General features: G+C 44.6%; 1 protein-coding gene across 1 annotated transcript in view; it reads right to left on the bottom strand.

Moving 5' to 3' along the window:
• Nucleotides 1–6,429: 6,429 nt before the first annotated feature.
• The window catches only part of Tnfsf11 (TNF superfamily member 11), a 31,472-nt gene continuing 22,950 nt past the window's right edge, over nucleotides 6,430–14,951 (bottom strand). Inside the window, exons 3-5 of the mRNA NM_057149.2 lie at nucleotides 13,558–13,603; nucleotides 13,380–13,478; nucleotides 6,430–7,991 (exon numbers count right to left, since the gene is read on the bottom strand). Coding sequence (NP_476490.2) covers nucleotides 7,570–7,991; nucleotides 13,380–13,478; nucleotides 13,558–13,603 — 567 coding nt within the window. The 3' untranslated portion in view covers nucleotides 6,430–7,569. The remainder of the gene's footprint in view (nucleotides 7,992–13,379; nucleotides 13,479–13,557; nucleotides 13,604–14,951) is intronic.

Genomic DNA, 14,951 nt, shown 5'->3' on the forward strand with positions numbered 1-14,951 from the left:
CTTTTGGCTGACACCCCCTGGGCCTATAGGACTTTGGGTGTGACAAAACAATTTCTATTAAAGAGGAATCCTTTCTCCATAAGCTCTGTTATATCATTGAAAAAGATACAATTTAACTCGGAGCCTCTTGTAACAATCCATCACAAAGAGGCAAACCTGATTAAATATCCATGCCACAGGGATACCATCTCTGTTTGAGCAGTTACATGCTAAGGAAACATTTCAATTAATTTATCTCTGTTTGTCTTGCTACTCCCTTGTTGATGGCAGAAAACGAGTCGTCAAGTAATCTTTGAAAAATTAACTCCGAGTCCCTTAAATGGACACCCGAGGCATGTGGAACTGCGTTCTCCCTTCTTCACAGAATCCTGCTTCCTGATCTCATCGTTAGAATCAGGAAGATGGAGGGAAGACAAGTTCTAGGAGAAAGTGATGCAGTCAGTAGTGGTGACTGAGCCTGACTCCCACAGGTATTTTTACCCTTTAATCACCCATAGAATACACACGGACAGACCCATGGCTCCAACGGCGTATATAGCAGAGAATGGTCTTGTTGGACACCAATGGGAGGAGAGGCCCTTGGTCCTGCCAAGGCTCAATGCTCCAGTGTAGGTGAATGTCAGGGCGGGGAGTGAGGAGTGGGGGTAGTTGGGGAGAAATACCGTCATAGAAGAAGGGGGAGGGGGAGGGGGAGGGGGCTTATGGATAGGAAATAGGGAAAGGGAATAACATTTGTAAATGTAAATTAAAAAATCCAATTAGAAAAAAATGAAACAAAATATAATCCAAGTCGAATCTAAAAGCTGCCTCCTTCCTATTCCAGCTCTCCGGTGCTCTGCCCAAGCCCCTGGGTGTTCCACTTCAAAGGCACAAAGGCCCAGTGCTCAGAACCTAGATTGTTCCAAAAGCCACAGTCTCTTTCCTCTACTGAAAAGATGTTTCAATGCTAGCAGCAAGAAAACAGCCATAATCCCACCTCTCCAACAGAGTTCCATGTTGGTGTCCGTGTACCTCCCCTGGGGTTTGCCTCCACGGTGTTAGAAATCCGCAGACATAGGAATGTGTGTCGCTCTGTATTGTGTTTGTTGTTTTCATAATTCAGTCTCTTCAGGCCCAATCCCTCCCTCAAGCAATGCCCCAAAAGGGAGGAGGAGGGTGAGTGGTTACAGAGCAGCTAGGACTTTAGACATGATACTTGGGAGAGTCTCGTAGGTGGAATGGTCAGCCACCACTGAAAGACATGTCGATGGCCTGTAAGTTCTGGAACTCATGAATGTGGCTTTCCTTAGTCAAGCAGCCATTGCATATGTAAGGCAGTATGTGATGATGAGGTCAGGGTAGACCCTGACTCTCACGCCTGTGCCTTTATAAGAAAGAAAAGGTGATGCTAAGACTGAACCCCCAGTGAACTAGACTGGTGGGGGGAGGGCGGCAATGGGGGGAGGGTGGGGAGGGGAACACCCATAAGGAAGGGGAGGGGGGAGGGGGATGTTTGCCCGGATACCGGGAAAGGGAATAACACTTGAAATGTATATAAGAAATACTCAAGTTAATAAAAAAAAAAAAAGAAAAGAAAAGGTGAAGCTGGTAAGGTGGTTCAGTAGGTAGCGGTGCCCTGATGTGAAGACCCAGGACTGAGCTGAAAATCAACTCCATGAAGAAGTTGTCCTCGGGCCTCCATTCTCCAGCTACGATGTGCTGGTGCCCACACACAAAATAAAGAGCCCAGATGGAGGACTAGAAACCAAAGGTACAGAGAAGTGTGGCGATGGGGCAGAGGCAGAGTTTGGAACAAGGAAGGTACTAGGTACTCCTTGAATCCTTGGAAGACAGAGAGGTGAAGAAGTGACCTTCAGAATCTCAGAAGGTCATAGCCCGGCCAGCCCCTTCGTTTCAGCCTTCTAGTCCAGAAGTAAAGCAAACGCATTTCTGCAGCCCTAAGCCACCAGGTTTGTTTGTTACATTTGTTTGAGCGGCTGTACCGATTAAGAGGTCAACAGTCATCATAGTTTCAAGGGCGAAACCCTGCAAAGGGTCTTCTTTGTCTCTGCCTAGGGCCAATAGGCACGTGGCACCTCCTGGTGTCTGGGTAGCCACTCAGCATCTGGATGATTTCTGCTGATCCTGCCAGTCTTCTTCCTGAGCTACATGCTCTGAGCTAAACAGATGCTGGTACTAATGGCCGTGACCCCTAGGTTAACGTGGAATCTCATCCCCAAGACTGTTCTCTCATCCCCACAGGCCACGCTCCCAAAGACTCCTGTACTAACCAACCTGGGCATGAACTCAGCCTAGGGAATGGTACTGCCCACATTCAAGGTCTAACTTCAGCAAACCTAATCTAGATACTCATTCGTGGGAATGATCAGAGATTTGTTTCTATGGTAACCCCACCAAGTCGAGAAGTGATATTGTCTTCGTCCAAGTACATTTGAGCTTCTAACATAAAAACTTCTTCTAAGCTATGTTATAGGTGACTCAGTGTCCTCAATGTAGCATGATAGTTAATTTTATGAGGCAAATCCGCTGAACTACTATAGGATTCCCAGACAGACAGGAAAGCACTAGTTCTGGGCATGTCTGTGCGGGTTTTTCTGGAACTGATTAGCTGAGTCACAGTTGTCTTCCCCAGTGGGGGTGGACAGCATCTGATACACAGAAGGTCTGAGTAAAGCTAGAAGAGAAGCCATTTGTGCTCTTTGCCTGATCTGGGACATCCATCTTCTGTGCTCCAACGACAAAGCTCCTGGTTTAGGCCATGTCTAATTAAAACAGAACAGCCGGGATGCGGATCGAGATGCCACAGTGCCAAGCTCCCAATAGAATTCCAAGCTACCAAAATGAAAACAGGGCTGGAGAGGTGACTTAGCAGTTAAGAGTTCACACCAAGATCTGAATTCGTTTCCCAGCACCCACGTCAAGCTGCTCGCAATGGCCTATAACTCTAGTTCCAGGGGATCAGAAGGCCTCCTTTGGCCCCTAAACTAGTGTGACAGATATTCATTCTCCCTCTCCCTCTCCCTCTCCCTCTCTCCCTCTCTCTTCACTCTCTCTCCTTCTCTCTCTCTCTCTCTCTCTCTCTCTCTCTCTCTCCTTCTCTCTCTCACACACACTAAATCTTTAAAGGTTAAAAAAGAACAAAAGAGAATTAGCATATTATTAATTAAAAGGATATTTGTTTATTGCTGAAATATAACATATGTACATGTGTTACTATAAATGTGACACACAGCTGAATCATAACAATGCAAGCCCATAACTAATTAGCATTTATAACTGCAGTTATTGAGAACACGCTTCCATTAACAAGTCAAAGAGAAGGGGACGTGTGTGTGACGCACCCATCGTGGACTCAGAGTCCAAAGGTAAGATCACAAAGTGAGTCAAAGTTCTTTGTCTCCGGGGCTGGGGATTTAGCTCAGTGGTAGAGCGCTTACCTAGGAAGCGCAAGGCCCTGGGTTCGGTCCCCAGCTCCAAAAAAAAAAAAAGTTCTTTGTCTCCGAAGCACAGAGCAGAGCGGTATTGCTATGTCAAACCAATCCAGTAAGAGCACACAGACAGAAAGGATGGATCCTGAGTGTGCAACTGCCCACCAAAGTCACCAAGGAAATATGTTATCTCTCCAGGGAAAATTTCAAGATAGTCTAATAAAAATGAATGAGATAGGAGTTGGAGAGGTGGCATGGTTCTACAGGTAAGACCACTGACTGCTCTTCCAGAGGATTCAAGTTCAGTTCTTACCACCCTCGTGGTGGCTCACGACAGTCTGTTGACTCCAACTCCAGAACATCTGATACTCTTGTCTGGCCTCTGAAAGCACCAGGCACATTCAGGATACACAGACGATGCTGCAGACAAAACACCAACACATAGAAAACAAACTGTGTTTTTGAAAATGAATGAAAAAAGTGAGAGACATTGGAGAAAGCAAACACACTAAGTAAGAATCGCTTCATGTCCTCTTTTGGATGCATGGGCCTGGTGTGGCTGTAAAAATTGATTCAGGAAGACAGATAACCTGGGACTTGGCATGCTCTCCTCCCTCAGGCTTGGCAGGTTAAGAGAGCTGAAATGCAGCAGGTAGAATGAGCCAGCAGCTCAGACCCACTACATCCATTAGACACGGGTTTCCTGACATGGTCTCCTCATGCCTCCCTCCGATTCAGTTGTAGCAGGGGGGGGACATACTCGAGTCTCATCTCAAGGAGGCCCAACAACCTCTTTATTCCCTAAGGACCATGAGTATGCTGGTCAATTTTTGTCAACTTGACACAGACTTAGACATATCTGGGAAGAAGGAACGGCCACTGGGGGATTACCTGCATCAGATCATCCTCTGGGTAAGTCTGTGGGATATTCTCTTGACTGATGCAGGAAGGTCCAGGTCACTGTGGGCAGTGGTGGCATAGATGGAGGGTGTAGGTGTTATAAGAAAGCAGGCTAGCCAGTAAGCAGTGCTCTACTATGGTCTCTGCCTCAGTTTCTGCCTCCAGATTCTGCCTCTGGTCCTGCCCTGACTTCCTTCTCTCATAGATTGCAATTGAAACATGTAAGCCAAATAAACCCTTTCCTCCCCGGTTGCTTTTGTTGTGGCTTTTGTCACAGACACAGAAAGCACACTAGGACAAGGGGAGGCATAGGAGTCTGGGCAGGTGAGGATAGGAGGCTTAAATCATGGAGAGCAGAATCAAGAAAGAGATGCACGGGGAAGCCGGGCAGAAGGAAGGGAGGAAAGCAGGGAAGCACTGTGTGTCCCTCCTGCATTTAAAACCCACTTAGAGCATGTCGCTCACAGCCTGGCAAACGGAGGCATGACTGGAAAAGAGGTGGCTTCCTGCTATGTCCCGTCCCTGCTGTTATCCTCTTGAAAACACTGACTGATTTCTAAGCACATCACTAAGTCATTATTGTCCTGGGGTGGGGAGCAACCTGGAACCTGCAGGTACCGTAGTGTTCATAAAACCCCATCACTCTGTGGCTGACCCTCCCAGGTCTTCCAAGGAGGCTCACATGGCATCACATGAAGCCATGTTGTTTTCAGAATTTGGACGGTCCCCAAGAATCACCTCAGGCGATCCTGACACCCTCCCCCCCATCTTTGAGAGAGTGCGAGTTGGTTATTCTTGATGGAGAGCTGATTTTGAGGGTCAGCCAGTCTGGATGGAGAAGCACCTAGATCAGGAAGGTACACCATGCCAGCATGGATGTTTCCTGAGAGGACTGAGGGAAAGAGCCACCTGCAGCTTTCTGCTTCCTGACTGCCCGCTGTATACTGCACATCCATCCATCATGATGGATGGAAACCTCTAAACTCTTGAGCCTGCGTAAGCCTTTCTTCCCCTAAGGTGTTCGCTTTAGGTTTGCATCAAAAAAAAAAAAAAAGAAAGAAAGAAAGAAAGGAAGAAAGAAAGAAAGAAAGAAAGAAAGAAAGAAAGAAAGAAAGAAAGAAAGAAAGAAAGAAAGAAAGACCTAACTAATACACTGCCCCCACGTAAAAACTGATAGTGTGCATTCTGTGTGTACCTTGTAGACTTTTGTTCCACTTCCTATTTGATATTCATGCTAGACTCTGAGGTTTGGGGCCCGGTACTGTGCTTAGCACATCACTGACACTCAGCAAGTTAATACAAAATGAGCAAGCGGAAACTGCAGGAGCGGGAGCAGGCTGCAAGCTGGGCTTAGCTAATGAGGCTGTGACTAGATTCTGTGCCTGAGGAAGCTACAGAAACTCGGCTGCTCATCGAAATTCTTCCCGAAAACAAGCAGCAGCCACCAGGACACACAGCACCCAAGTCACGTTTCACACTGTCCAGACTCGGACTTACTGACAGACGTAGGATAGGGCGTGGATTTGACCAGTGCCATCCAGTCTCACCATGAGAGCTCTGCTGTTTAAAACTTAGAATTCCTTCTCTGTAACATCTGCTATTCCTGCCTCCATTCTAAGCTCTGGTCATCATCCTAAAACATTTATCTTCAAATGACGAGTATCTCAAATAATGGCTTCCTGCACCTTCCCAAGCTGACTGTTTTCTGGACTCTGCCTGTCATGAGTAACCGCTGTGGTTTAGACAGCTCATCCACACAGATTTCCATTAGGAAATGTGTAAGGGATAGCATGCACGCCCTAATTTCCCCCAGCTCAAAGCACCCTATGTCTCTCATGATACGAGGAGAGCAAACTTTTCTCTGTTTTGAGTGAAGAGTCTGTTTCCTCTCTGGTCACATCCTTGCATACAAATCCCCTGCAAATCATTTCTCAGATTCCAAGGTTCATTAATTTAATTGAATCTGTTCCTAGCTTTTAATTAAATCTGTGCTTCTCCCAGTAACCTTTGGAGAAAGATAGAAGCTGCATTATCATATTGGGAAGAACAGGATCACAGAGCAAGACCCACACGAAAGTGAACAAGAACAGAAAGCACTAAGCAGGTTTTGTACAAATTTATTTTTGTACCAAAAAAATTAACATTCAGAGACAATGCTTTTATTGTACAGGTATAATAAAATAACTTTCACTAAAATTTAAAAAGTAGATTGTGTTTTGGCTGATAAACCACAGTACCTTTTCTATTAAAAAAAAAAAGAAAGAAAGAAACAAAATTTACAATTTGTAGCTCTTGTAGAAAAAGACACCTGTTCGATAATTACATAAATACTCCTGACAGATCTCAGTAGCCTATTGTGAATCCTTTTTGACTATGTCAGCTCCTAAAGTCAATTAGCTTCTAAATTTGAAAGGCACCTGGTGACCAACATCCTACTTGTTATTCAAGATATTCATTTTAATTTTTTTTGTTTGCATAGGCTTGACAAGTCTGAAAACTCTATTAAGTTAAAAAGAATAAAGAAACAAACTACATGTGGTCACCAGAACCAGAATTCTTCCCCCTTAACTACAAGTACCCTCGGGGGGGGGGGGAATTACAAAGTGCACCAGTTAAATACATCTGTACATTTAAAACATTAAATATGTCAACAGTGAGACATTTTTAAATATTTTGAATCAAATACTATAGCACAAATATAATTTACAATATTTTGCACAGAAAACATTACACCTGAAATATAACTTTAGATATTATATAAAAATACATATATTTTTCTCTCCTCATTAGAAAAAAGAACTTATTTGCAGGTTCCAGCGCAATGTAACAATTCAAAAGAACTTAACCTTTCAAACCATCATTTCTCTGCAATGTAACGGTACCCTCTTAATTTCGAGGTTCTCAGTGGCACAGGCCCAGGAGTTAGACCCAGAGACTATGTATGACCCTTCCATAGCTCACATGCGATTTTTTTTATAAGCATGGGTATACCTCTTCCAATTTGGTTTAATTCTAGGAATTCATTTCAAAATTGTAAAAACCATTGTGTGATCACCATGAGTCTAATATCCCCTATGGACTTTGTATATACATGACCTGTACAGGGTCGAGAGAGGACCGTGAGTTTTGTACAACGTGGGCCACGTCTCTTAGTAGTCTTACACATGTATCTACATCATCCATGTTTTAAGAACCTTCCAAACATCTAGCATATCCATGCTAAGGCTCCACAAAACAAGTCTCAGTCTATGTCTTGAACTTTGAAAGCCCCAAAGTACGTCGCATCTTGATCCGGATCCAACAGGGAAGGGTTGGACACCTGGACGCTAATTTCCTCACCAGCCCGGAGCTTGAAAAATCCTCCAACGTTTATGGAATAAAAGTGGAATTCAGAATTCCCTGACCAGTTCTTAGTGCTCCCCCCTTTCATCAGGTTATGCGAACTTGGGATTTTGATGCTGGTTTTAACGACATATACCATCAGCTGAAGATAGTCCGCAGGTACGCTCCCTGAGGTTTCATGATGCCTGAAGCAAATGTTGGCGTACAGGTAATAGAAGCCATCTTGGTTAACCCTTAGTTTTCCGTTGCTTAACGTCATGTTAGAGATCTTGGCCCAGCCTCGATCATGGTACCAAGAGGACAGACTGACTTTATGGGAACCTAGAGAGAAAAAAAGGCACAGGATTTAGAATCCACTCCTTGGATGAGAAGATTTCCTCATTATTTCCACAGCTGATGGGGTGGCAAAATACACTAATGTATTCCAACACAGTCACTTACCTGGATACTTATTTTCTCTATGGACCTGGGTGTGATCAGATGTACTTAGTGCTTTCTGTCAGGCACTCTAAAGGCACAAAAGCAAACATCCTTTATCCTGCCCTTAAGGAAGCTATAGCATACAAGTGATGAGGCAACATGGTCCAGAGAGGAAGAATGGCTGAGAGGAAGTACACACAATTGCTGGGAGAATGAGAGAGAGAGAGAGAGAGAGAGAGAGAGAGAGAGAGAGAGAGAGAGAGAGAGAGAGAGAGCGCGCAAACTCTTCCCACAGAAAAGGATCAAAGCACCCCGTGGAAGTGCTACCAAACCTAAAGAGGAGAAGATTGAGCCCATGGCCAGGAGCAGCTCAGTCTGAGTTGAAAAAGGGAAATTAGCCAGTCAGTTTAGAGTTCAGCTAGGAAAGAAAGCAACTTGTAATAGGAAGAGAATTTCCATCCTTCGTATAGCTTAGATATTATTTAGTCTGTGGAGAGGGGTGTGTAAAGGGATGTGAGAATATGGGTCACAGAAGCTCTGGGGAGGTCAATGTCCATCTGTGTCACTATCTGGTATCCCCACCGTAGCTTAGTATCCACACCTTAGCCTGAGTCACACAACTGAGTGGTTATCCCCAGAGAAGCTCCAAGCTTCTCAACTTCATGCAATTGAATTCACACATTGTAAAGTCACTCTCACAGTTCAAGTTCTCTGACAACCCCTTCTGGTCATCATGAAATGAAATGATGAGGGACTTTCACGCTACTGATTTTGGAGAACTCGACGTTCTACAGAACATTCTAAATCAGCTATGTGCCCAATGGTTTTCATAGTCCAGGTCTTTGATGTGTGTTACTGGGTCTTTAAAAAGTGGTGATACCACTATAATAAATCAAACTATCCCATGTGTATACTAATGTGAACATTTATCATTCTACTGGCAAGAGTGATAACTGGTAGGGTGAGAGTTTACAGAACTGTGGAAAGGCTCAAAGCCACATCTTTTCTCCAGGATTCTTATGAAGTGTTACACCAAGCTGACATTGCCATCCCTCTGATGCCACCAAGACAAAACACAGTCAGGTCTCAGACCACGGGAGCAGGGGGTAATTTGTTTCTGCAGCATAAAAACATTGCTAGGTGTCATGTTATCTTCAACTTGTTAGACTTGAGATGATGGTAAATGACAGAAGTCAGTCAGGGAGACCAAGAGAAGACAAGGATTACAAGTTCTTGCTCATGTATGGAAACTAGGACACACTCACACCCCAACCATACAAACAGAAGGGGCAGTATTTGTGATGGAGTGTGAGTAGAAGGAAATAAGATCAAAAGACACGAAACACATAAACAAACATGTCACTATGAAACCTATTGCTTTATACAACAACATACATAAATAATTTCATAAGAAAAAAGAAATGAGTCCAGAGACTGATATTGAAACCACACCCCAGGAACTAGATTCCAGGTCATAAAAGTTGACAAGTCTCTGGTTCGGCGGATCTGAGGAGATCCTTGTAAAAAAAATAACAACAATAACAATGACAATAATGACCACAGCAGCAGCAGCAATCATATCACCTACACTACAGTTTATGGAAAGGAATACTGCCTTCCCACCATAGCCTGGTCCTGGGAAGACTTGAACACTCGTATCCTTCCCTAGAGAGTCAGAGGATGAACCAGAGAATGGTCTATGGTCTCTTGGATGTGGTCTGAGGACCTACAAATTAAGCTACAGCAAGCAGAAACTGAGCAGGTAACAGAAAAAGTGGGAGGGGGAGAAGAGGCAGAACTCTATCTGCTTGGGACAACCCATCATCAAATGGCCAAGAAAACAACAGTTCTAGTTCTCAAAGAGGACAGGAGTGTCCTCAGACTTTACAGCAGGACTGCATTGGTCAGCAGCCTCCAGACACGGACAGCAACCATCCTTCCCATTGTTAAGTCTTATCCCAGCTCTCCCTGTAGTCGAATGTTCCAAATGCAAACATCACTCTAGGCTCCCAAGTGAGTCAACACGAGACTATAAAGGCTTGCTCCCTACATACGCACTATATCATCATAAGCGCTGGCATTGTAACTCCTCCAACCTGGTAGATAGCCACCTAACCCATGGGCAAATCTCATGAGATTCAAGATATTCCCATCTCGTTATCCCATACTGTGTAGCTTCTTTCTGTACTATATTCCATTCAATTACTCTTTATGTGTCTCTTAATGGAGACAAGATGTGCCTTCCTTCTATGGGATTGGCTAACTCATGGTGGAGTGAGCTGGCTAAGGAAGGCAAAAAAGGAATTCACAGTAGGAATCCTGATTGAGTGCCACTCCCAGAGGTCAATGAGTCCAACCAAAGATCAACGATTCCAGTGGAAACTGCTATGCCATGATATGCCTCTCGGCTTTCTCCATACCTGGTACCAGCCTTAATTCATCTGACAGGAGGACACCTAATGTGGCACTTTCTCTGGACACCCACTCCACCTGCAATGCAAAAGAACTCTCTCTGTCGCTAATGAAGACTTTTTCCAAGTAGTGGACCTCAGGAGGCTTCCCACTGACAGGAAGGAGAGGGAGCATACGAAATATGGCCTGTCCGGTGCTGTGTGCTGTCAAGAACAGGGTTGACATCAGTGACAAAGAACTGCCCAACAAAAGCTGAAGAGACTCCTGATGCCCAGCAGAGCAGAGCTTGGGGAGGAGACAGAAAAGCTAGAAAACTAGGAAGCTTGGGGTCCAGAATGGGTCAACACGAGGGAGCATGTTGTTGGCGAGAGAAACACTATTAGAACAGTGGGGCGTCACGAAGCCCACAGGAGAAAGGCTAGAAAGTTAGACAGTGGGAATAAAAGGGCTCTCCAAAGATAACAGTGGACGGAAAGATGAGAACACAGAAGGGCGGAGGGCTGCTCTGGCCGCCAGGATTTCTATTGCTAATGAGACATGCTGAGGACCTCTTCGCCCAGTCTGGCTGACCTCCCCAGCTCTCTGCTGGGCTCCCAGCTGCTCCATGTTGGAAAGGAGACCTCAGCAAACATTTAGCCCACACAGCTTCCTAAGAAAAATTATATCTTCTGACCCTACCCCCCCCCCAAGTATTTCCTAGTGCATTTTACTCTAAAAACTTTGAAGCCACCTAAGGTAACAGTCCACACACGGTGGATTCTGTCTCCTCGTGTGTAAATAAATATATAACAGCGCTCCAAAATAAAAATAGCTAGTCAAAGCCAGCTTCCCCTGAATCATTCAGGACTGGTGGCATTGAGAGAAAACGGGTTAGAGGGGCTGTTGGGCCAACCAGAACAACTAACTCTATTTTCTTAAACAGAAGCATAGAGTAGCTCGTTTCCCTGTACCCTAAACCAAATAGCTGTCGGAGCAGAACCAGGAGTTTTGCCTAGAGTTTGGCACTGATTAGATTCTAGGTGCCTGCAGAGGGAGCTTTATAACTAAAACGTGCTTGCTGTTGCCAAGTCGACTTTGGCACAGGCTTACAGGCAATATTTATCCTGTGCCATTTAAAGTGAGCTGAAAAGATAAATGCGGGGTACAGTCGCAGCACACACAGCCCGCACATCGGTATTAATTTGATTGCCTTTGTGAACATGCAAACTAGTTTCCCCTCTCAGAGAAAATTAGTGTGGCTCCACCACCAGGCACACCCAGACAGAAAACCTGTTTATGGAAGTGACTATGTATAGGATCAGAAGAGCCAGCCTAGAGAATCTCCTGACAGCTCAAGAGTTGATTTCTCCCCTTCTGTAACTTCAATCAGAAAAAATAAAAATTCCCTATGCCCTGTGCTATAGCAATGGCTCGAAGCTATGCATTAAAAGATAGATTTTGTTATTTAAAAGACTCAGAAAGTTTAACCTCAAAAAAAAGGGAGAAAAATCCTGCCTTAAGCCATTTGTAAAACTAAGTGGAATTTACACAACGACTTAATTATGTACAAACAGTAATTTTAAATCACACCTACTGAATGAGATATGCCCCTCCCCACCCCAAGCATAGTATGTGTGGCCACCTATAAGGCGGACAGTGTTTTCATGGTTAGTGCAGCTGAGATTGCGCGTACTTCATACAAGGTCATGGGCCCAGGCACACATTAGAGCCCTGTCACTGGATTCCAAACTAATCTACTGCATGCAAAAATACCATGACCCTTGGAGTACCCCCTTCTGCCAAAGCCAACCTAGCATAAGTACCCTGCAGCCTGCTTCTAGGAGAACGCACAGAATGAATCTAGGAATTAAGTAGAGCGCAGGAGTGTCAATTTCTACTCCTGTTGCCACAGGGACCTCAAGCAAAGGGCACACCATATGAAGCACTGTGGTATTGTCTGAACAGTCTGAACGATTAACTGCTACCTTGCAGTGAGGGTGAGAGGTAGTGAACGCACAGCAAAACACCTCAGCCACTAGACGTGTGTGGCATGCAGGCCACAGTCCTACTGACACGGATGCTCAGGTATCACTCTCCCACAATGCTCCCTGCCGTCCTTGTCTTTGCTTAGCTCGTGGTGAGTAGCCAGAGGGGCTCTGTGATGACTAAGCCCGCTGAGGTAGCTACAGGCACACAGCTCTGGGTCCTCAACCTCAAAAGTATTCAGGTCTCTGGTCTAATAAGCTAAATATTTACCAGAGAGTGGGAAGATAAGCATAAGAAAAAGTGATGGGCTAGAGAGATGGCCCAGACATTAAAAGCACTGTCTGCTCTCCTAGAGGTCCTGAGTTCAATTCCCAGCAACTACATGGTGGCTCATAACCATCAGTATGAGATCTTGCGCCCTCTTCTGGTGTATAGGTGGACATGCAGGCAGAATGCTGTATATATAATAAATAAACCTGAAAGAAAGAAAGAAAGAGAGAGAGAGAGAGAAAGGGAGAGAGGGAAGGAGGGAGGGAGGGAGGGAGGGAGGGAAGAAGAAAGGAAGGAAGGAAGGAAGGAAGGAAGGAAGAAAGAAAGAAAAAAAGAAAGAAAGAAAGAAAGAAAGAGAAAGAAAGAGTGATAATGTCTCAGCTTCTAGAGTACTGCTGTCACCTGCTAGCCCCACACAGCCTTCCTAGAAGGGAAAATCTCTGGCTTCTTGAATGCCATCATCCACCAAGGAAGTAGGCAGTGGGGATCCATTTAACATCAAACTATGTGACATGATTGGCAAGGTAGGGCTCCACGGAAGGGTTTGCCTTCTCCTCTCGGTTTAGAAGGTTTGAGGATGTCCATGTGCTGATGAATGAAAAATCGAAAAATGTTTTCAGACTGAATGCAAATATAACGCACCCGATGGGATGTTGGCAGCATTGATGGTGAGGTGAGCAAACGGCTGAGCCTCAGGCTTGCCCCGCCGGGCCACATCGAGCCACGAACCTTCCATCATAGCTGAAAAAGACAGAACCAGGTGAGCTTAGAGACCACCACCCCTACAGGACTTCAAACACTCGTTCAAACTCATAATTACCTGGAACTCCTGAGAAGCGCTGTGGCCCCACAATGTGTTGTAATTCCTGAAATGAAGGAGAATTTTATTCATAAATTCATTCTTTCTATAAAGCATTACTATATATAATAAATAATATAATTATTATATATTATAATGATGCAATTTGTATATTATATATTTATATATTATATATTTCTATATAAATTATACATATATATGACTATCAGATGTGAAATCAGCTAAAATGCTTTAAAATAAAACCAGAAGCTCAGAGGCAGCAAAATTCCTGGATCTCATATTCCTAGCAGCTCAGCTCCCAGAATGCTTAAAAAGTCCAGCACACACACACACACACACACACACCACCACCACCACCACCACCACCACCACCACCACCACCACCACCACCATCACCACCACCATCACCACCACCAAATAAAACCTTCAAGGCAGTAAAAGACAAGACTATTGGGCATAATTAATATGTAACAGGTATGCAAATGGGAAAGACGTGTATACAAAATGTATAATTCTCTTCAGTCTTCACTGGGCCTCTTTCTATGGAATTCAGGAGTGAATTCTGTTATAACGCAGAGGCTTGGCCCACAAGTAAGAGAACGATACCTGGCTCCCAGTAGTTAATTTTTTTTAAAGTCAGTGAGTTTAAAGTACTATACGAAGTTCTAAAAGTGTTTGGAATGCCAATAATTAAATTACTGCTGGAAACAAACCTAGATGCACTGGCCAGGCAAAGAGTAAACATAAGAAGGTATGAGTGCATGATGGCATATTTAACCTGAGCTCCCGAAAGGAAGTCTCTACGTGCCCACCCAGTTCAGACGTTAGCTAACGTAAAATGTCCCCCAAGGCAGAGTGGGTTGAAGCTTTAACTTTTGCCTTGGTTCAGATCACGGCTTAAAGAGCAGATCAGCCAGGATGGTTGGATGAGGTGAGATAGGGGAGCACCCAGCTGAGGGCCCAGTAAATCCAGGTACCTGCAGCTACCAACATGAGACGAGATAGGGTCCCAGTTCCCACTTAATAGGACAAACACCACCCCACACTGTCTGAAGAATGGACCAGGTAGCAAGAGCTTTCCCTATGTAGACAGAAAGGCTTTCGGCCTTATAGTGGGACCAATAAATGGGTAGATAAAACGACACAAATTCAATTCTTGTCAGTGAGAGATAACATTTATTCTTCTTCATTCTTCTCTCTGCCTTCAGACACCCCCAAAGGAGATAAGATTCTATTCTGTTCTCCATAATTCTTAGAGACACCATAGAGGTCACATACCATCAACCTCTGCCCTGGCCTACACCTGGGTCCCTGTATAGCCTGAAGCCCACTGTAGGGAATTTTAAGTAGATGGTGGACCCTTGCATATATATATATGTGTGTGTGTGTGTGTG

The sequence above is a fragment of the Rattus norvegicus genome, chromosome 15, assembly GCF_036323735.1.
Source record: "Rattus norvegicus strain BN/NHsdMcwi chromosome 15, GRCr8, whole genome shotgun sequence".
NCBI lineage: Eukaryota > Metazoa > Chordata > Mammalia > Rodentia > Muridae > Rattus > Rattus norvegicus.